Genomic DNA, 24,315 nt, shown 5'->3' with positions numbered 1-24,315 from the left:
TGGGATTATGGCCACCTTCAATATAGCTTCAGGAATAGCCGTAGGTTTAGTGGGATGGTTTCAGGTGGGCTATTATAGGGTTAATTCTACCTTTTGGAGCTGAGGCAGGTATCAGCCAATGGGGTAATTAGAGGCTTTTAGAAGACAGGTGCAAGGTGTTATAAGGAAGTGCCTGTGCCCTGCTTCCTCCTTTTGCATCCGAAGAGCAAGAAGGAAAGTTCAGCAGGAAGGAAAGTTCCATATACAGCATTCCCTGAAGTTCTACTTCCTTACCTGGGGTCATGGAAGACTTGCTGAAACAGTTGATTCAGAAGGCAGAAGGAGCCGGTGGAGAAGAATGGCTGCGGCGGTGTCTGTCTTTCTCCACAGACACTGAAGTACAGCAGGCTTCACAGGCAGCCAGGAGCATGAGAGACTGCGGCGTGGCGTCCCCCCCCCTCCCACTCAGGAGTCTTTGCAAGCAGGGCAGGAGCCAGGAGAACTGAACCCCCGAGCGCTGAGGAGTCGGGCGCCGGGGAGAAGACAGCGCCATGTGGAGGGAGGCGAGCGGGAAGCGGACCGGCCGGTCAGTGGACAGGACACTGGAAAGACAGGGGCGTGCATCCGCCGCCCTGAGAAGAAGAGGAGAGCGGTCTCGCAGTCTCCTAGAAGAGGAGGAAGAAGCGTAGTGGACACTATGCAGGCGGGTCCCAGCTCGGGAAGAGGGTGCCATCTGGTGGCCAGAGAAGTTACTGCAGCGCCTGTTAACTCCTTACTGGAAGAAAAAAATACATCTCCATTCATTCACCAGGCTCAGGGAGCAGTGGCTGATAAGGGGCTGCTGGAGGAGGCGGCTGGACAAGAGGCTGTTTCACCTCCAGCAGCTGGTGAGTCATCACAAATGCAAAATTTATCTGCGTTAATGGCTTCCTTGTCTTCCCTAGTTAACTGTTTGGCTCCTGGCATTGCGGTGGCTGCAAAAGATTTCTCAGCACAGAAATCTCAAAATGAGCCTGTTTTTTCTCCTGCAATGTCTTCTAATGTACCGTTTAAAGACCAGTGTCATTTTAATGCTGAACATGTGTCTACCAGTAATTTTTTCTCTATGGCCCCTGTGACGTAGCGTGCCGGAGGCGTGCATGAAGAGCGTTATGCCCTGTGAAATGTCGCCTCTGGGGTACCATCTAAATGTGTCGGTTAAGGAAAAAATTTGGAGGGGTAATTTTGTAGATTTGTTGTCCCTGTTGCCGTCACATAAGGAATTTGCGAAAACGGACAAGAGGGAGGACAAACAGGATGAGGATAGGCGTAGGAACGCACCTAGGTCTTTCCACAACTGGCTACAGGCATTTTGTATTTTTGCAGGAGTGATGGCGGAAAGGCATCCTGAAAAGTGCGGGGGGTTGTTTCAACACTTAGACCACATCTTGGAAGCCTATAAGAGCTTCGGAGGGTTAGGATGGTATTTTTACGACGAGTCCTTCCGCCAAAAATTGTCGGTACACCCGTCGTTGCAATGGGGTATGAAGGACGTCGGCCTTTGGCTGAATTTGATGGTGCCCCAGAGGCAGGTACCCCCCAAGCAAACGCAGGCGGGCGCTTCGAATATGGCTTACCGCAAGGGTTTTTGCTTTGCTTTCAATGAAAGCCAGTGTAGATGGAATGCTTCCTGCAAGTACAAGCATGAGTGTTCTTTCTGTGCAGGGCCGCACCCGGTGGCTAAGTGCTTTAAGAAGTCAGCAGTGGGTGGGTCGGTGCTCACACAGAAGGATATTTTTCCTAAAAGCCTGCACGCCAGTGAGGCTGGAAAAAATGCGCCCATGGTTGGACATATACCCAAGCAGGGAGAAAGCACTTTTGCTCACTGAAGGGTTTGAGCGGGGTTTTCCGCTACCTACTTTTGCTGGATCTGGCTGCGTAGGGGTAAAGAATTTGAGATCGGTAGATGTTTTTCCGCAGGTTGTGCGGGACAAAATCTTTAAAGAAATCGAGCATGGAAGGGTCTCGGGTCCGTTTGAAAAACCGCCGTTTGTTAATTTTCGTTTATCGCCTTTGGGAGTGGTGCCTAAAAAAGAACCTAATGAGTTTAGGGTCATTCATCACCTGTCCTATCCCAAAGGCGATTCGTTAAATGACGAGATTGATGAAGAATCTTGCTCGGTTTCCTACGCGACTTTTGAAGAGGCCATAGGTAAGATTAAGGCTTTTGGGCCGGGGGCTTTGTTAGCCAAGGCGGACATCAAATCAGCCTTTCGCCTGCTGCCGGTAGCTCCAGAGGCTTTTAACTCGCTAGGTTTTCAGCTGGATGGTTTTTATTTTTTGATAGATGCCTCCCAATGGGCTGTGCGCTGTCCTGCTCATATTTTGAGGCATTTGCCACTTTTCTGCATTGGGTAGTGTGTGTTAAGTCGGGTAGTGGCGGCGTGTTACACTACCTGGATGATTTCTTATTTGTTGGGCCTCCAGATTCGGATGGTTGTTTGCATTTGTTAGAATCTTTCAAGGCAGTTGCGGATGAGTTTGGTGTTCCGCTAGCCGAGGAGAAGACGTGTTTGCCTTCCACGGAATTGGTTTTTCTGGGTATCCGGATTGATACCGTACGTTTGGAGTTTCGGTTGCCTGAGGATAAGCTGGCGAGATTGAAGGGGCTGATTCGGCTGTTTTTGGCGAGAAGAAAAGTTTTGCTGAAAAGCATGCAGTCATTGTTGGGCTTGCTGGCCTTTACGTGTAGGGTGATGCCCATGGGGCGCGTTTTTTCGCACCGTCTTTACCTGTCAACGTCGGGATTAAAATCTCCGTTCTCCCACATTAGCTTGAATAGCTCTTTGAAGGAGGATTTGCTGGTGTGGGACGAGTTTTTGGATACTTATAATGGTAGATCCTTTTTTCAGGCAGATTTTGTTTTCGCTCCAGATTTTCGTTTGTTCACAGACGCTGCTGGCTCTAAAGGTTTTGGAGCAATTTGGAGGACGCATTGGTGCTGCGCGGAATGGCCGGAGTTTTGGAAATATAACAAGCTAACGAAAAATGTGGTGCTGCTTGAGATCTTTCCCATTCTGGTGGCTTTGGAGCTATGGGGCGTTTTCTTTGCGGACAGGCGTATTTTGGTCGAGACGGACAATAAGGGAGTCCTTTTTGCAGTAAATTGTCTATCTTCCAAATCTGTTTATGTCATCAAAGTGCTTAGGAGAATCGTGTTGTTGTGTTTGAAGTATAACATCTGGCTTAAAGCAAAACATACCCCGGGAGTACTAAATAACCTTGCCGATGCATTGTCTCGGTTTCAGATGGACCGCTTTCGAGAACTATTGCCGGAAGCCGACGTGGAAGGTATCGATTGTCCGGGCCATTTGTGGAAAATTGTCGAGACCTAGTTGGGAAGGCGATTGAAGGTTCCTTGGCACCCAAGACTTGGGCGAGCTATACTGCCGCATGGAGAGACTGGTTGTGTTTTGCTGAATCAAGAGGTCTTGCCGATGGCTGTCCGTCAGAAGGGGTGGTGTTAGAATTTCTGGCTTCAAGGATGCAGCAACAGGTGTCTTATAATCATTTTAGGAAGACGCTTGCGGGTATCTCATTCTTTTGTCGTCTAAAGGGGTTTCGGCCTTGTACGAGCTATTTTGCTGTACAACAGGCGTTGAAGGGCTACAGGAAGATTTCTTTTGTAAAGGACGATAGGAGACCTATTTCCCTTGATTTGTTGGGAGATTTATGTGCTGTAACGGGTGAAGTATGTAGCTCCGTTTATGAAGGGATTCTTTTTAAGACGGCCTTTGCATTGGCCTTCTTCGGGGCTTTCCGCATTTCGGAATTGGTGCCTTTATCCAGAAAAGTTGAGGGGGGTATTTCTTTTAAAAATGTTCTATTGGGTGAGGATGGGGTTCACATTTGGATCTGCCGTTCAAAAACGGATGCTTTAGGGAAAGGGGTAGGAATCAAGCTGAATGCTCAGACGCCGGGGAGGGTATGTCCTTGGGCGCTGGTTCGGAAATTTCTGGGCATAAGGCCTCAGGGTGGTTTTCAATTTTTAGTTCACTATGATCTTTCCCCACTTACGAAATATCAATTTGAGTTTGTGTTGCATAAGTGCTTAGAGCGGTTGGGTTTGCATGGATTTAAGTTTTCCTCCCATTCATTTCGTATAGGGGCAGCTTCGGAAGCAGCAAGAAGGGGATTTTCGGAGGAAGTGATAAAAAGTATGGGGAGGTGGAAATCTAATTGCTTTAAAGTTTATGTTAGACCTAACATGTTTGTTTAATTCCCTCAGGTGGCCAACGAACAGTATGGATCCTGGGCCATTCGTTTATTTTCTGGGCAAGAAAACGTGCAGCTCAGCGTAATTACTCTACTAATTTGTCTCTCCCTTTGGAATCTTTTAAGTTATTCTGGAAAGGCATTAGGGGCCTCCAGTGGCATCAACTTTATTTTCATTTGACCAGACTTTATCAGAATTGGCCCCCTCCTTCCATTTTGTTGATACATGCGGGTGGGAATGATTTGGGGAACAGAAAAACGTTAGAATTATTATTTATGATTAAAAGGGATTTGCATTTTTTCTCTCTCTCCTCTCCTGGGACAGTAATTGTGTTCTCGGAAATTATGCCTCGCCTTACTTGGCTGTCCTTGGATCAGAAGAGAATTATGGAAAAGATGAGAAAAAGGGTGAACAGGGCGATGGAGAAATTTATGCCGTCAATTGGAGGATTGTCATATAGACATGTAGATCTGGAAGGCGGGATACCGGGCCTGTACAGGCAGGACGGAATTCACCTTTCTGATGTAGGTCTGGATATCTTTAACTTGGGTCTGCAGTATGGCATTGAACAGGCCGCGGTGGTGGGGTTGGGCCGTTCTTGTTGCTCAAGCCCGGCTGGTGGGGACGGTATTTTTGTTAATTGATTATGAAGTTAATGCTTGCTTGAGTTCTAAATAACTGAGCTAGTACAATTTATTTTCATTATGTGATTTTGGTTTGAAGTATTATTATTATTATTTATTATTATGGTTATTGATCATCTGAATATTTGATTTCATATTTAAAACCAATAAAGCGTGCCACGGCCATTTTCTTGCCAATACTGCTGTTATGTTTGGTTATTTACTAATTAAAGTGATGTTTGAATGGATGAAAGTGTGGCCTATAATCCCATAAAAAGGGGGTGCATTTAGCGCCCACTTGCTTGGGATTATGGCCACCTTCAATATAGCTTCAGGAATAGCCGTAGGTTTAGTGGGATGGTTGCAGGTGGGCTATTATAGGGTTAATTCTACCTTTTGGAGCTGAGGCAGGTATCAGCCAATGGGGTAATTAGAGGCTTTTAGAAGACAGGTGCAAGGTGTTATAAGGAAGTGCCTGTGCCCTGCTTCTTCCTTTTGCATCCGAAGAGCAAGAAGGAAAGTTCCCCACCCCCCTTCCCTTGTCGCGTGCACACTTTGTGTGGTAGGGTCACCCTAGTATTCTAGGGGGGACGGTATTTTTGTTAATTGATTATGAAGTTAATGCTTGCTTGAGTTCTAAATAACTGAGCTAGTACAATTTATTTTCACTATGTGATTTTGGTTTGAAGTATTATTATTATTATTATTATTATTATTTATTATTATGGTTATTGATCATCTGAATATTTGATTTCATATTTAAAACCAATAAAGCGTGCCGCGGCCATTTTCTTGCCAATACTGCTGTTATGTTTGGTTATTTACTAATTAAAGTGATGTTTGAATGGATGAAAGTGTGGCCTATAATCCCAATACGTAGGATGTCAATAATGCCTTCCTTCTATAAATTCTAGTTGTATGGTTATTACTTCAATTTTTACTGACAATCTGACCCAGAACAAGCATATAGGAAGGGATTTGGAATTCCTAATTTACATACTTGCTCTGAACCAACAGGGTTGATTTACTAAAGGCAAATAGGATGTTCACTTTACAAGGGAATGTTTACTTTGCATGGGCATTTTCTCTTTCCTTAGCAAATGTGGTAAAAGTTCAGTTTGCAAAGAATCACCAATCACATGCAAGGAAAAAAAAAAAATATATATATATATATATATATACACACACACAGTATCTCACAAAAGTGAGTAAAAATATTTTATGATATCTTTTCATGTGACAACACTGAAGAAATGACACTTTGCTACATTGTAAAGTAGTGAGTGTACAGCTTGTATAACAGTGTAAATTTGCTGTCCCCTCAAAATAACTCTTAATGTCTGTGGCGACAGATTATCCCCTCCCCTACCCGTTACACCACAGGGTCATGTTGCATCCTCAGGGGGATATACCTGCCATCACGCTGTGCCAACTTTATATAGCCCGATTGGTTGCCATTTTCCTGAAGCTCTGATTCCACAGCAGCATAAGTACCATTTTGCCTTAGTCCCCAGACCTCTAGTGGCCAGTGTTAGCACCATTTTGCCCTGGATTCGGAGCTCTGTATACTGCTCTATACACAACACATGGTAATATCAGATGTACAATCCCTTCATGATCTCATTGGTGTTGCAAATATGTTTCCCCAAGAGACACCCTGCCCTTGTTTCAATCCAAAAATGACATACAAAATAAAATGAACAATGTTCCATCCATTTCATGTTTAACCATGTGTGTTTCGGTTTTGATGTTAAAAAAAATCATGCTATTATATACTACCACTTTTGCTTACACAGATAAAGTGCAAAGACACAAATAAACAAAAGAATAATAAGATATTTTAAAATAAAAATTCCAGTAGAGTCTATTTTAATATATAAGTATAATATGTGATTTTTAAATTGTGATTTGTTAATGTGATTTTTTTTAAATTATGTGATTATTTAAAATAATGCAACTTTTTTTAAAAATTAGATTTTTGAACAAAAAAAATGCAATTTTTAAATTGTGATTTTTTTAAAAAACAATGTGATACCACGGTGTCATTAGGGTTAAGTTTGAACTACTCCAGATCCTATATAGATGTGTCTAACTATTCCCAAATGACACCTATATTTCCCTAATATAAACAAACCACCCACCTTGTTCTAATCTCTAATCCCCCAGTATCAACATAAATAGAGGCAACTAATATAAAATGAATTACCTAAATCTCCATAGGTGAGATTACATTTTAGGGAATACTCTGTTATATTAACACATAATTCTCTCTATCTATATATCTATACGTCATTCAGGAAGCATGCCAGATCAAATTCTTTGTTGAGGCTTTTTGGCATTAGGGCGTTGAGCTCATGAATCCACTTTAATTCTTTTTTGCCCAGCTCCCTAATTTTATTGTTACCCCTCCAATGACTTATGTGTTTCTATGCCCCAAAATTGCACGCCCTTCGTACTTTTATTATGAACCTTACGGAAATGATTAGAAAGGTATCCCTTATGTATGCTTTATACATGTTCTTTAATTCTATCTTTCAGTGCCCTTTTCGTTCTTCCTATATAGAATACATTACATGGACATTTAATCGCATACACCACCCCTTGGGTGCCACGAGATAAAATCCCTAATGGTATATTCCTTTCCTGTATGGTAATTTGTGCATGAACCCCTACACCTCATATTTCCAACTATTCTGCTGCAACTATAGCATCTTCCACACGCATAAAAGCCTTTACCATTAAAAAATGTGAAACCTTTTCTTTCTAGGGGGTTTACGACATTTTTCACTAGTTTATCTCTCAGTGTCGGGGCTTTCTTACAAATAAACATAGGCTCCCTGGGTATATGATTTTTTAGATGTTTATTCAAAGTCAATATTGCTTTCCCAATGTTACTTGATGTTCCTATTGTTCTGGTTTATATTTTGCATAATGTTATGCATGCTCTCTTGATCTCCTTACCATATTAGGATCAAATCATCTATGAACTTCCCATAAAGGACTAGTTCAGGTGTATTAGTAGATATGACACTCTCCTCCTCCCATTTGGCTGTGTATAAATTTGCTATACTTAGTGCAAATTTGGCACCCATGACCACGCCTACTTTTCGGAGGTAATAAGTATTTTCATACCAAAAAAAATTATGTTTTAAACAAAAAATCTAAAGCTTTGATGATACATTTCTTTTTTTTCTTTTTTTTTTTAATACATTTCTTATGTTTACTAGTCAGTGTGTGACTCTTATTAAGTGCCCATCTGGCTGCTATGGCCCCCCTCATTGTCTATGTTTGTGTATAACGAAGATACATCTGCTATTGTTAATAGAGTATCATTAGTAGTTTCTATATTTTGTATCAATTGTATAATGTGCTATGTATCTTTGACACATCGATACATGTTTAGAGAGTGTGTATAGGTGTGAGTGATCCTCTTTGTAAGTTTTGTAGTCTTATAGTACTCAATAGCACAACATAGCAGTGCGCAAGTACACACATTTTTAATTTTTAAAAGTCAGCAGAGCTTCCCTTGCAGAGTGAACAGCCTATTTGTCTTTAGTAAACCAACCCCAGTGACCAAAAATATTGAAGCCATACTGTCATAGCATGATATCTATACCACCATTATTTTAAGATGAGATAATGGTTGCCTAAGTTTTTTTTCTCCATGTTCAGTTTACTAATAGCTTTAAAAATACAATTTAATGAAAGATATTGTACCACCACATTAAAAACTTCTTAATCACTTCCAGGCTGGGCAATGCAGATAAATGGTCAGACAGGAGCCTTCTTGTTCTGGGAGGATGTACCTTGCTTGTGCCTCTTGGGGTGTGTAGCAGTGCGATTTGTGACTGCTGTGTCCACCAGACAAAGTGGATCACTGATCGTTGTCCTGGGCCACAGTGAGCAATCCTGGTAACATGTGGTCACTGTGGCCAATCACAGCGATCACAGTTGCAATAGTAAACAAGGCTGTAATTCAGGGCTGTCATTCATGATGCCTTGCTTACTACTGTGTGATCTCTGTGAATGGTCACAACGATCACGTTACCAGGGGCAATCACGGTGCCCTGTACCATATGATAGCTGTGACCAGTCGCAGCATCACAGTATTAAACAATGATTTCACGAAGGAAACCTTTAAACAGTGTTACTGACTGCTCATCACTGTAATAAGCAATCAGTGTAAAAAAAATAAATAAATTAATTCCTGACCACCCCCCAGAGTAGTAAAGTGTCGCCGCATTGCTCTGGTGGCAATATGTACAAAAAAATTATATATTTTATTTATTTATTTTTTCACACTGTCTCCACAGCAAGTGCAACATCATTGCCTGAAGGTGCTCCTTGGACTTTGGGTCCCTCTATAATATAGCTAGGCTGTGAAAAAAGCTCACACATGTGGTATCATTATACACTGGAGGTATACTTCTAAGCATATGTGATAAAAAAATTGCAGCGCTACACGTGTGCACACCCCTACAGTTGGCTCTATGGGGGAGGTATATAGACGACATCCTCCTCCTTTGGAGGGGGAGTCGTGAGTCCCTGGATAATTATAGGAAGCTCTTCAATTCCAATGATTGAGGTATTGTCCTCTCCTATGAGGCAGATCGAGAACATTTTAATTTCTTGGATCTTGAAATCAGGGTAGAGAACAATAGGCTTATTATAAGCACGGTTTTCAAAACAACAGATCGGAATTCATACATACCCATGAATAGCTGTCATCATAGGTCCTGGCTTGAATCAGTGCCTCAGAGCCAATTTGTCAGACTTAGGCCTAATTGCACAACAGTTAGCGACTATGATATACAGGCACCTAAGGGATAGATTTATAGAAAAAGGTTACAATGCGGCTACTTTGGATAACAAAATGGATTGGGTTCATAGTCTCGATAGAGATTCTCTGTTAATAAATAAGACCAATGCAAGATTTCAAATGGACTTTTACTACCCCTTTTTCTGGGCAGCATTATCAATTCAAAAAGATCTTTAAGAAACACTGGTCTGTTTTGCAGAATGACAGAGTATTGGGCCATATACTCCCCAAAAACACAGGTGTTGTTTTCAGGGGGTTACCTCAATTTTGGGTAAAAAAAAAAAATTTTCCCCAGCATTTGCCAAAAATGGCATTTTCAAAAAACTCACTATGCCTCCATATCTTGGAGTGTTTGCTTTCCAAACTGGAGTCATTTTGTGGGTGTTTCCATGATCCCTTACTCAAGGGCCTCCAAAATGTGGTAGGTAGTCAGGAAATTAGATGCGAAATTTATGCCCCTTGAAAGCCTGAAAGTGCTTTTTGCAATTTGGGCCCGTCTATGCATCTAGACTGTGAAAAAGTCTCAAGCATGTGTTATCCACATACTTGGGAGGAATAGCAGAATGTGTTTTGGGGTGTAATTTTTGCTGTGTGTGAGAAATAATAATAATAACACATTTTATTTAATTTCCTCATTTTCCAAAAAATGATGACAAAAAAATTTAAACTGTCTACTTTCCAAAAGGGGTCATTTGAGGGGTGTTTTTTTTTTACTGTCCTGGCATTTAACGGCCTCAAGAAATGAGACAGGCAGCCAGTACATCAGGATTGATAAATTTTCAAATATATACAGTATCTCACAAAAGTGAGTACACCCCTCACATTTTTGTAAATATTTTATTATACCTTTTCACGTGACAACACTGAAGAAATTACACTTTGCTACAATGTAAAGCAGTGAGGGCACAAGCTTGTATAACAGTGTAAAGTTGCTGTCCCTTCAAAATAACTCAACATGCAGCCATTAATTTCTAAACCGCTGTCAACAAAAGTGAGTACACCCCTAAGTGAAAATGTTCAAATTTGACCCAATTAGACATTTTCCCACCCCGGTGTCATGTGACTCATTAGTGTTACAAGGTCTCAGGTGTGAATGGGGGCAGGTGTGTTAAATGTGATGTTATCACTCTCACTCTCTCATACTGGTCACTGGAAGTTTAACATGGAACCTCATGGCCAATAACTCTCTTAGGACCTAAAAAAGAATTGTTGCTCTACATAAAAATGGACTAGGTTTTAAGAAGATTGCCAAGACCATACAGCAGTTTAACATCATAAACATCATATGAGCATCATATCCAGAGGTTGTCTTTGGGAAATAGACATATGAGTGCTGCCACCATTGCTGCAGAGTGTGAAGGGGTGGGGGGTCAGCCTGCCAGTGCTCAGACCATATGCCACACACTGCATCAAATTGGTCTGCATGGCTGTCGTCCCAGAAGGAAGCCTCTTCTAAAGATGATGCACAAGAAAGCCCGCAGTCAGTTTGCTGAAGACAAGCAGACTAAGGATATGGATTACTGGAACCATGTCCTGTGGTCTGATAAGACCAAGATAGACTTATTTGGTTCAGAAAGTGTCAAGCGTGTGTGGCGGCAACCAGGTGAGGAGTACAAAGACAAGTGTGTCTTGCCTATAGTCAAGCATGGTGGTGGGAGTGTCATGGTCTGGGGTTGCTGCTGGAGCTACAGTTCATTGAGGGAACCATGAATGGCAACATGTACTGTGACATACTGAAGCAGAGCATGATCCCCTCCCTTCGGAGACTGAGCCGCAGGGCAGTATTCCAACATGATAACGACCGCAAACACACCTCCATGACGACCACTGCCTTGCAAAAGAAGTTGAGGGAAAAGCTGATGAACTGGCCAAGCATGTCTCCAGACCTAAACCCTATTGAGCATCTGTGGGGCATCCTCAAATGGAGGGTGGAGGAACGCAAGGTCTCTAACATCCACCAGCTCTGTGATGTTGTCATGGAGGAGTGGAAGAGGACTCCAGTGGCAACCTGTGAAGCTCTGGTGAACTCCATACCCAAGAGGGTTAAGGTAGTGCTGAAAAATAATGGTGGCCACACAAAATATTGACACTTTGGGCCCAATTTGGAAATTTTCACTTAGAGGTGTACTCACTTTTGTTGCCAGCAGTTTAGACATTAATGGCTGTGTGTTGAGTTATTTTGAGGGGACAGCAAATTTACACTGTTATACAAGCTGTACATTCACTACTTTACATTGTAGCAAAGTGTAATTTCTTCAGTGTTGTCACATGAAAAGATATAATAAAATATTTAAACAAATGTGAGGGGTGTACTCACTTTTGTGAGATACTGTATTTAGAGGGACACAGTAGTTGAAATACATGTATGCTAACAACACTGTCTCTTTTAAGTATGCATTTTACTGCGGTTTTAGTACTCTACACTGAAGGCATTAACACAATCTGATATATATCTATATACATATCCAGGGCCGGCACTACCATGGGTCCCGGTGGGACCATGGGACCCAGGCGGCACTTAGAGAGGGGCGGCCCCCGGCCGCCTCTTCTCTTCTTCGGCTCATACTCGAGTCAACAAAAAAAAAAGGTCCGCAGCCGGCCTGACATGCACACTGCGCATGCGCTGCTGCCGCTCGGGAAAGCCCTTACACGTTTGGCTATTTCCGGGAATAGCTGAACATGTACGGGCTTTCCCAAGCGGCGGTGGGGCGTATGCACGGTGACGTGTTGGCGCCGGGCGGCGCCATTTTTAAATCCTAAGGCAACTTTAGGAACAGGTAAGTGAGACTCCTCCACAGCCACACTACCTGCCATTATGCAGGGCTGTGGGCATTCTACAGAAGATGCAGTGCTGCGGGCATGATACATGCCCGCAAGAAACTGCATCTCCTGTAGTATGCCCGCAGCCCTGCATTCTCTTGTACCATGCCCGCAGCCCCGCATTCTCTTGTACCATGCCCGCAGCCCCACATTCTCTTGTACCATGCCCGCAGCCCCACATTCTCTTGTACCATGCCCGCAGCCCCGCATTCTCCTGTACCGTGCCCGCAGCCCCGCATTCTCCTCTACCATGCCCACAGCCCCGCATTCTCCTCTACCATGCCCACAGCCCCGCATTCTCTTGTACCATGCCCGCAGCCCCACATTCTCCTGTACCATGCCCGCAGCCCCGCATTCTCCTGTACCATGCCTGCAGCCCCGCATTCTCTTGTACCATGCCTGCAGCCCCGCATTCTCCTGTACCATGCCCGTAGCACTGCATTCTCCTGTACCATGCCCACAGTCCTGCATTCTCCTGTACCATGCCTGCAGCACTGCATTATCCTGTACCATGCCTGCAGCCCCGCATTCTCCTGTACCATGCCCACAGCCCCGCATTCTACTGTACCATGCCCACAGCCCCGCATTCTACTGTACCATGCCCACAGCCCCGCATTCTTCTGTACCATGCCCACAGCCCTGCATTCTCATGCACCATGCCCACAGCCCCGCATTCTCCTGTGCCGTCCCCGCATCACTGCATTCTCCTGTACCATGTCTGCAGCCCCGCATTCTCCTGTACAATGCCCGCAGCACTGCATTCTCCTGTACCATGCCCGAAGCCCCGCATTCTCCTGTACCATGCCCACAGCCCCGCATTCTCCTGTACCATGCCTACAGCCCTGCATTCTTCTGTATTATGCCCGCAGCCCCACATTCTCCTGTACCATGCCCGCAGCCCCGCATTCTCCTGTACCATGCCCGCAGTCCCGCATTCTCCAGTACCATGCCCGCAACCCCGCATTTTGCTGTACCATGCCTACAGCCCCGCATTCTCCTGTACCATGCCCACAGCCCTGTATTCTTTGGTATGATGCCCGCAGCCCCGCATTCTCCTGTACCATGCCCACAGACCTGCATTCTCCTGTACCATGCCCACAGCCCTGCATTCTCCTGTACCATGCCCACAGCCCTGCATTCTCCTGTACCATGCCTACAGCTCTGTGTTCTTCTGTATTATGCCTGAAGCACTGCATTCTCCTGTATCCTGCCCACACCACTGCATTCTCCTGTACCATGTCCGCAGCACTGCAGGCCACTGTGGCACTATGGACAGGAGAAAGCCTGGTGCACTCATCTGCCCAGTGTCTACTGCTCTGTCCTGCTCCTGCTGTCACTCCGTGCACACTCACACCCCTCTGACAGCTTTCATAGTCCTATAGAATGTGGGGGCCTTTTGGAGGGCGTGAATTTTTTTTTGGGGGGGGGCAGCATTTCATTCTTGGACCCAGGCAGCACAATGTCTTGGGCCAGCCCTGCTCATATCTCACGCTGCTCTTAAAGTCAAGGCAAACACATTCAATTTATAACATCAGCATTGATATAGAAATACAAATAACATTTATATTTGACAATCCAATATAAGCTTACTTGAAAAAATCCACTTTCCTGTTGTGAGTGCTACCTGTCTGCCCTCTCTTTCCACAACTTGAATCTCTGCATGCTTTGCAGCTTCTCCTCTGCTATTTACTATCAATTTTAAAGACTACATATCACATGGTACCTTGCTTCCTGCAAGCAGTGATTCCTATACTGACTTCGCCTCCTGAAACTCCTCTCACCACCCCTGGAGTTCAGAAGGAAGGCTCTGTGAAATGTGTGACACAGCAGTGCCTACTCACAGGGCACAGTGAATACATGCCCCAGAATTAGAGCAAGTAAATGTGTGGGAACTTCACAAAGTTTACAAACTTCAGTATCGTTCAGTGTAATAAGAGTAGGCTAGAAATTATTGAAATATACAGTGGAAATTATTATATAATTTTACATTTTGACCTTACATACGCTTTAAAGCTGCAGTGCTGACATTGTCAAATAGGACAGCATACCGTGTAAGCGGATTCCTCTCATCGAGGCCTTATTTTCATAGATGGTGGAAGAAAGATATCTTCAGAGAGTTATTCTGATACACAGATCAGCACATAAACACTGAAGTAATAGTACATACATATATTTAATTTACTCACATCCTACTTACTAATCTAAGCATATCACTTTAAAGCTGCAGGCTGGCTGAAATAACACATGGTGCAAGTAAGGGGTCAGAGGATTAGCTTGCCATCTTAAAAGATCCATTTAGGCCCAAATTTTAGTAGGGTAGGAACTCAAAGAGCACAGCTTCGCAGGGCATGTGCAAAAAGCAGCAATTTCAGTGTAAAGCCTTACTGTTGTCAGTTGTTGAGAACTGTTATAAGGAACATAGAGACATAACTTATTATGCATGGCACCACATCCAAGGAGTAATTGAACAAAATAAAATAGGAATTGTGTAGGACTTTAAAGGTTGCCAATATCCCAAATATTAAGGGAGAATAATCAATTGAATATAAAATTCAAAATGTTATTACAAAATATTAAAAACATATCAAAAACAAAGTCTGGTATCTGGCTATACAACAAAACCTGTTTTAATGCCCATGGCTGTAAATGTACTTAATTCTTTGAAACAAAGGATCTGCGATGATCTCCCATGTCGGGGCCCAACAGAAAATCAATGTGCCATTACCAAAGGATCGCTACGTGTTTCGCTGATAGGTTCTTCAATGGATCCTTATTGTAACATAATATATGATTTATGATATGCAAATACAAGTGTAAATTTCCACATCAAAATACATCATAGTACATTCCTCAATGGACATCATTCATATTCTAAAACAAAGGCAATATTAATACATATTTAAGTACTCATAGGTACCTACCCAAGTTCAAATAGGGAACGTGGAGCACCCAGTCCACAGTTCAGTAAAGATGGGGGGGGGGGGTTCACGTACAACAGCTCTAGGAGTCTGCACTGGGCACGATACAGCCAGCAAGGAGAAACTTGCTCTGGGCCAAAATCAGACCTGACAAATAGATATAGTATTGAATCTGGTCATTGTGTTTTCGCTATTACGAATAAAAGCTTTTCTGTCGTGAGCAGTAAACTGCAGCAGTTCATAATTAAGAAGGTCAAAATAAACATATGTAGTTAGGCCAGTCCCTATGCCCTTGTATCTGTATGCATATATCATATAGGGGACTTACTTGAAAGGACAAAGAATGGATGAACTTCAGGATTATAATTGGAGTGGGGCCATGCCGTCCCCATATATCAATAGTCTCTATATGTGTAATCTGCTGTAGGTATAAGCATAGAAAGAAATGTATGTCACTATATAATGAGGTGATAGAAAAAAATGACAATATCAAAAAGACTTCCAAGAGAGTTCAGGGACTAACCTTATGTGTAGAGCCTCTACTTATACCCGTGCTGATCCCAGCTGCTAGAGAACCCTCCACAGAGGGGGTAGATGAGATGTCCACACAGATATGCATATAGATACATGAGCATAGGGACTGGCCTAACTACATATGTTTATTGTGACCTTTTTTAAGTATGAACGGCTGCATTTTTCTGCTCATGACAGAAAATATTCTATTCGTAATAGCGAATACACACTGACCAAATTTGATACTATATCTATTTGTCAGGTCTGATTTTGATTCCAGGGCAAGTTTTTTCCTTGCTGGCTGTATCATGCCCAGTGCCCTCTCTTTAACGAACTGTGGACCAGGTGCTCCACGTTCCCTATTTGAGCTTGGGTAGGTACCTATGAGTAATTAAAAATACTTAAATACTACTCAGAAATAATATATTAATTATATTGCATCTCCAAGTACTAATAGGATTCCCTGAAGAAGCTATAAGGGAAATGCAAAGCGATCCTTTGTTAATGGCAGATTGATTTCCTGTTGGGCCCCAACATGGGAGAATATCACAGATCCTTTGTCCCAAAGAATTAAGTTATTATACACCCATGGGCATTAAAACAGGTTTCTTTGTATAGCCAGATACCACACTAATTTTTAGAGGAGGATGTTGGTGTATATATACCTATGATGCATTTATCTTTTTGATGTTTTTTATATTTTTTTATATGTTGTAATAGAATTTTGGATTTTATATTCAATTGAGTATGCTCTCTTCCTATTTGGGATTACTAGTGGCAACCTTTAAAGTTCTACACAACTCCTATTTTCTTTTGTTGAGAACTGTTATCAAATTGAAAGGTACTTGGAGTTTCCTTAGGGCCTGAAGCGGAATCTCCACTATTTGTCCCATGTGTTACCCCTCCTAATTGCCACACTGAATGGATGCAGACTGAAGGGGTTCAACATTTCCAATATGAAGAGAGTGAAATAACCCAGGGGCTAACCAAGCTCCTTTTTCTGTGTCTGAAATATCAGGCAACACATGAGATGGCAAACAGTCAACTTGCATTGTCAGCAGAAATTATGTCCAGGGTCACAGTTATATCTTGTTTCTATTGCATTGCAGGTCAGTGGCCAGACCTAAACCGTGTAGCTCTCCCTCATTTTGTGTCTTTTTGCCCCAGGTTGGCATTGTGTCCCCAGTAGCATTTTCAAATGGCAAAGCAGAGTAGGACTGGCTTACTTTGACACAGTTGGCCAGCTATAACATGTATTGCAATATCCCTATTTTTTATTGCAAAGTTTGTTTGAAAGGATATGGCAGAGTGCAGTGGATTTATCCAGTATTTTTTTTTTAGCATTAATGAGGTCACACTCCTTTAGCACCTTGTAGATTATATGTATGTAGAAGCTATTGGGATCTGAGCACAGGTATATCTTGTTTCTAACTGTTGTCAACCTGAAAGGTACTTGGAGTTTCCTCAGGGCCTGCAGCAGAATCTCCACTATTTGTTCCATGTGTTCCCACTCCTGAGTGCCTCACTGAAAGGTTGCAGACTGAAGGGGTTCAGCATTTGCAATTTGAAGAGAATGAAATAACCCAGGGACTAACCAAGCTCCTGTGTCTAAGATATCAGGCAACACATGAGATGGTGAACAGTCAAATTGCGTTGTCAGCAAAATGATGTCCAGGGTCTAGGCATCACCCTTCATGGTGGGCAAACCCCTGAAGGGGACTTCAGGGTCTGGGTGCCATAGGGATAGACTTTGGGCTTGAACCTGTATGGCACCCTACGGCTAATTCAATTGTAGCATCACGTACCATGATAAATGCAGAAAGCAGGATCCAGCACCTGAACCAATATTACAGGCCAGCCCTGCTGTTGTAGGGTCTGATAATGGTTCCCCAAATGTACATTGAGGGTAACTGACTGAGAAGCTGCTAGTGGATCATAAGACAATAAGCAATCAGATGTTGACAGAAGTGTCAGCTGAAGAAAAAGGAAAACTGGTGAAAAACTTTTAAAAAATCTATGATAGGAGAACGGGTCAGTCACCTAAGGATACTAGAAAAACACTGGAGGCTCACAGAGCAGGCAGGGTTCTATGGGTACCCTGGGGGACAGTCCCCAGCAAAGCTTTTGTTGGAGTCTAATTACTTAAAGGTAGCAGCATACAGCCCATGGTCTCAGAATCAACTCCAGGGTCCTGTAGTGTATAATTAAGAGAAAGGGTTTGGTTATACAAACACTGCAATGCTTTTGTTTTATCACACTAGTGCGTTTTATCATGCATAATGAATGGTTTGCCATAATGCATTATTACCAAGAAAAACATTCAAAACATACTTACAAATGTTTTTATTGTGGTAGCAGTTACCAAGCACATCCAGTTAAAAACCAATATATTAAAAGGCATTCATTCTTGAAAAACATGAAAAGCAAAACATGCCTCATAATACAAGTGCACACAAACTTGTTTTTATTATTTAACACTTCATTAGAAAGTCACCAAATTGTTTCTAAATCAAATAGCTTTTAGAAGAAGCATTTCATTACAGCTTGTAAATTTTCATAAGTTTACAACATATTGCACATTTTTCTACATTCAATAATAAGAGTTTGTTTACAAAGATTTTCAAAAAAATCTAATTATTATGAAAGGGCATATTTTTAGGTCGATTGAAAAACAACTTTTCAATATATTTTAAAGTGACTATATAAGAAGTTTATATTTTATGTGAACCAGATACTTGTGTTGTTTATTTATACATTATCATGCAAAGAATATTTTACACAAAAGGTACAATTATTATATGAACTCATGTATACAAGTCATAGATGCCCTGCTCCTTTTTAGGCAATGCATAAGATGCCAAATTTAGGATTCCCCACCCTTTTACATATTCCTATCCTTCAATCCCCCACCTTCCTAAAAATGTTCTATATTATGTTCTACAAGCCTTTATCAATCTTGTGACCTTCCTCTAAAAATGAGCTCTTTTTGGTCTCCTAACTCCCTTTTCCACATGTCCTATTTCCAACATTTTTCACCCTGCCCTCACTCTTCATAAAGTCTTAGATACATTTCTCTTCCTATTGCTGTTACATACTGTATAAGTGACAAACTGGGATGAGATAAACATAAACTTAACAGGATTCTACAGGAGCTGCATCATCTGAAGGATTAGAGTTCCACATTTCTCCATAGCACTCACCTTGTCTCAAATTCTTACTTGTGTATGATACTATCACAAGTAAAGATGAGAAAACAAGGAGGTTGGAACTGGAAGGAGAAAAAAACGGAAGCAGGGAGAAGGTAGTAAGGAAAGGGATTTATCAGACATGAAGCAAAAGCTAAAGAACATTGGTGTAGAAAGCATAGTCCTAATGTATACATTGTAAATGTAAGACTTGCACCTTGTACGCAATATTGTTATACACTCTTGTTTTATGGGCTTTTAAATTATGGAAATGGATTACATTAATCACAAAAATTCCAATATGCTGAAAAAACTCCAACTAAAGATTTTTATATTGCTAGTTTTTTTAGTGCTACAATTTTAAAATGAAAACATGATAAAAGCAGAACATCTAAAAATCAGGGTGACTAAAAAATCTGGCTAAGCAGCTAGATTATCATATCAGCATGGTGTTTTGTTTTCTTTACAGAATGGTCAAATACAGCATTTTGTTCTTGCAACAATATTGTTCTATGTGTAACTAGCTTCAGGCTAGTTTACAGTAAGTATAAAAAGTTTCTGTGCCACTCTAAAACGTAGAATAGTGCAATCATTTATTTACTATACTACTGAAGAATGAATTAAGGCAAATGATTGACTTATATAGAATTATGAAATGTTTGCTATATAAATATAAAAAATTGGCATGTCAGGTTTTTTACTTTAAATATGTTTCACTGAGAATGTCTCAATTCTGCTTCATTTTGCATTTCAAACTTTTGCTAACGCATTTTCTTTTTTTAGAATCATCGCCTCAGACAAATGGCGTATATAAAATGATACACAATGATTGGCTACAGATGATTAATGTTGCAAAAAAGATTTTTGGGTGATATTAACTCCATTAATACAAATTCAGCGATATGAATTGGAAACATACAAATCATGTTTATTTGGAAAAAAAAAACATGTAACAATACAGGGATAGTTTGATTTCAGAAGTACTTTAAATTGACCAAAATGTACATTTATTTTATTACAGTTATCAAAGAACACATTCATTGAGCAGAAATAAGGCAAAATGAAATAGATATTCTAATGTATAAAATATATGAATTTAAACCTAAATGGACTCTGGACTACTGCTCGGCAAATAATTAAGTAGACTTGAAAACTGATTTACTGTGAAATAAAAAAAGAAAACTGATTTAAGTCTTAATTTTAAATTATTTTGAAAGAAATCAGTTTATATGTTGAGTACTTTAGTTGAAGTGGAGCTTTACCAAGTAAGATACGATAAATATAGAATGGTACGCATGCTTTGCTTCAGATATCTTAAGGGAAAATGATTTTAAATATTTATAACACACAACATTTTTATAACTTTACTAAAATAGCATGCATCCATTTATATGGGAAAATATAAGGCTGCAGGCACGTTATCTGCCTCATCTATACCTATACCAAAAACCCTTTTAGCATTCATTTTAAAATATGGGAAACTAAAAGTTAACAGTTAGTTCCTGTTTCATATCAACTTTTCTCAAGTCAGATTATTCATACTTGTATTTCAATTATGATCAGGTAAACATCTTTGGTAGAGTTGGAAAATTATTTCCTAGTTGAAGACATTCAGTGCTACAAAACCAATTTCCCATTTGCAAGCTAATTTAAATTAAAAATGTTAAATGCAAAAAAGTGTCAACTTTAGAAAATATAAATTGCCTTGATTTGCACAGAAACATTTTTTGGAAAGAAGATCCTTTTATATGGTTGGCACACCTTCAGTTGGCTTCCATACAGACAGGGTGTAGCAATCATCAAATTGGTACGGATTTTGTATATTGCAATGTTCGGTTGGGAAAAAACAAACTAATGCGGACATGAAACGCTCTAGAGGGACCACTTTAAAATAGTTTGTGGCTATTCCACACCTCTATAATAAGACCACCTCTATAGTCCTTTTGAAGCACAACAAGCAATAAAAGAGCTCAACCTCTTATGTCTATAAACCAAAATTACTAGCTGGAGTTCAATTATTTCCAGGGATTAACCCCTTTATTAATATGTCAAGGCACACATAGAATTTCAAGGATTTTTGGGGCTTTATGAGGAAGCAATTTAAGCTCAAATTAGTTTATTTTGAATACAAAATAGTTCAAGCTTTTCTTCTGCCTGCTTCCCAGGATATTTGGTAAATATGGGATACAAGGTATACCTGCAGGAATGGACCATCATGGTAGCTACATTATTTGAATCATCTGCATCATAATGCATTGTAAAATTGGCTATGGATTATGTTATTTGGAAATTATACTGCCTTGTGTAAAATACCTCAAATATCACTGTGCACTCCACTGGTAATCTACCCACAATTCTGAAAAAATAGCAATACTGGTAAGTGCATAAGCCTTTTTTTTTTTTTTTTTAATACATATTTGTTTTTTTGGTAATTGTTGGCAGTTTGAATGAAGTCAAAAAGGCCAAAATGTAGGGGTTCTGCCTCAAAACTAGCATGTCTCATGCACTAAATACCCAGAGGACTATACAGTATAACATTTGCAAAATCCTCTCTCTTATTTTTTGGGTAATTTTTCAGCCTCTGAATGGTTCAAAGCTGCTACTCCACATAAAGAAATGGATCAAGTCTTTAGTATGGCTTTTATGCTATGTGTTCAATGCCACCCATAGCTGATTCTTAACTACAATATCTAAAAGTACAGTATATTAAAATACCTAACAATCATATCAGCATCACATTATTTTATTCTACCCTTAAGAAATCCCTTTGGGCACTGTATCCCAAGCACTCATGTCAAAAAGTTATAAAGTAATGATTTGCTAGTCTCGACCTGTCTCTTGTAAAGCACTTTCTTTATACTTATTTTGTGATACTGTAATAATGCATCACCAGAAATTCAGAAATATGAAAATGTATAATATCTCACAAGAAAATGGGTGTAAGTGCAATGACATCAGTAAGGAGCATCTGTTATACAAGGAACAGATATTTTTTATAGAGCAATCTTACAGCCTTTTAACTCTGGGTGTGTTTTATTTCCTAAGTAAGTTAAATCTGGGTATTCACATTAATGTTTTTTTCATTCAACCAGTATGTTCAATGAAAAAAAAAAACTCACATCTCCACAACAACAACAATATGTTCTCTCCCACTGTGCTATTGTATTCTGAAAGGGGGACCCATCTGGCCAGAATATACTGATCAGTGCTTGCAGCCATTGGCTGCAAGCATGGATTGAATGCTGGTTTTTCAGCAAGACCATTGGACAGAAGTCGGTTGTTAGACTTGCTTCTCTTGAACAGACAGTGGTAACCATATACTGAAACATGGCCGATTCCTGCTTAACTGGACAACTTTTGGTATGGTGTGTACAGGGCTTAGTGAGGTGAGGTACTGACATAGTGAGCCAGCTGACATACTGTGCAATTCAATTGGCTTCAGGACTGACATTTCTCAAAACCAAAAGCCTCCTTGGCTAAATGGCAACTTCCACTATTCCAGTAGTGGTAGACTGGATGCCAGTATTTAAGGCTGTTAAAACAGAGACTTGCATGTACATTTAAGAAATATGAAATTGTAAAATAAAACATGCATTTTCTTTTACATTCAAAAACAACTATGTGTTATAACTAAAATTAAAATAAAGCTGTAAAAAAATTGCTTACAAAAAGTGTAAGCACTGGGTACAGCTAGAATTTAAGAACCTTTATCACAAATTATTTGAAATAACTTCATATTTAATAGCAAAGTGTAATTATTAAATAAGTCTTCTAGATTATTATCGCAAGTACTATAAAACTTTATCTACAGAACTGTTTTCAAACACACACACCTCAACTGCGATCAGTCATTTTTGATGCTGCAGGGAAAGTCAATGTATAATTCCCATAATATACCTGAAGCAATCAAATTCAATAATGCTACTTGTGTAGGGTGTGAAGTCATTCATAATTTTTACATGCTACAAGACATGGTGAAGGGCTGTCAAGTGACAACTACAAAGTTGGATGCAAAGAACAAACAATAAATAGTTGACTTAAAAAGCAACAACAGCAAGAAGTTCCAGACAGGAGTTGACTTGACCTGACAATGCTACATGACTTTACAGTAAAGGTAATCATTTACTGTATACGTTGTGAGGCTAAAGTGTCAATATGTCCTTTTTCTGTGATTCCAAATGTCAGCAGGCCACAGCTTCTTCTTAAGATGGTATACAAACAGATGGTAACATAAAGAATGTTATAATCTAACATTAAAAATAAATTAGTAGGATCGTGATTTTAGATACCACCTTCCAAGCTGAACACTTTTCTACAGAAATTATTAAATGACTAACTAGTTAAGAAGAACAATCACATGTTCGATGGATCTGTATTCACCCTTAACATGCTACATTTAACTGAGCAAAAAAAAAAAAAAAACTCAGTTGCACAGTTTCAACCTGTTTGAGAAATTTGATTAAGAATAAGTCAAAGAGCATCAAGCAAGGTCCAGCAACTCAAAAATTCATCACCTTTCATTGACTTCCATTAAATTGTTGCACTCTACACTTTATCATTGCTCCTTCTAAAGCATTGTAAGATTAAATAAATTACAATACAATAAGACTATCCATTTGGAACAGTTAAGGGAGTCCCTAAATTAAAGCCTTTCACTTAAACATGGAACGCGCAAAAGTTAAACTGAGCACCTAGCTTTTAAACATGTGTGGCATCAGACTTATCGCAACTTCCAAAGAAATCTTTCGGTTAAAATATTTTCACTTGAACTAAATATATTGCTTCAACACGAGTTAATAAAAGTACGATATACCTCAAATTCTAAGGAAATGTTCAGTATAAGAGAATAGGGTTTGGGATGATTTTTTTTACAAACCATCTATTAAAATGGCAAGTAGTTAGTTTCGGTTTTTAAATTCACTAACAAGGTGCTGGTTTGATAGCAGTTTCAGAATGAAAACTGATCATATTTTATTCAACAGATAATAAACCATTATATTTTTTGTCATGATTATTAAGTTGACAATATTATTAAACACATTATAAAAATAACTATTCTCCCATTTTAGTGAAATCCAGTTACTGAAAATTTGTATTCACTTCTGGTATTCAACATTCATTATGTTCTCGTGGCATCACAAACCTACAAGAAAAAAAAAAAGTTTAATCAGCACCTTCACTTTTGAGATGTAATTGTGTATAA

At 40.2% G+C, this 24,315-nt stretch overlaps 2 protein-coding genes across 2 annotated transcripts in view; one reads left to right on the top strand and one right to left on the bottom strand.

Moving 5' to 3' along the window:
* Positions 1-676: 676 nt before the first annotated feature.
* LOC309556548 (uncharacterized protein) lies at positions 677-4,878 on the top strand (the record flags this gene model as incomplete). Its single annotated transcript, XM_082258997.1, has 2 exons — positions 677-866; positions 4,247-4,878. The coding sequence occupies 2 exons, from the start codon at positions 677-679 to the stop codon at positions 4,876-4,878; spliced, it is 822 nt and encodes a 273-aa protein (XP_082115123.1).
* An 18,434-nt stretch (positions 4,879-23,312) lies between these two features.
* The window catches only part of LOC309556811 (uncharacterized protein C8orf34 homolog), a 424,769-nt gene continuing 423,766 nt past the window's right edge, over positions 23,313-24,315 (bottom strand). The window contains exon 14 of the mRNA XM_082259329.1: positions 23,313-24,255. Coding sequence (XP_082115455.1) covers positions 24,248-24,255 — 8 coding nt within the window. The 3' untranslated portion in view covers positions 23,313-24,247. The remainder of the gene's footprint in view (positions 24,256-24,315) is intronic.

This window comes from Pelophylax lessonae (genome assembly GCF_965119305.1).
Source record: "Pelophylax lessonae genome assembly, chromosome: 5".
Taxonomy (NCBI): domain Eukaryota; kingdom Metazoa; phylum Chordata; class Amphibia; order Anura; family Ranidae; genus Pelophylax; species Pelophylax lessonae.
This window is presented reverse-complemented; position numbering and strand designations above follow the sequence as displayed.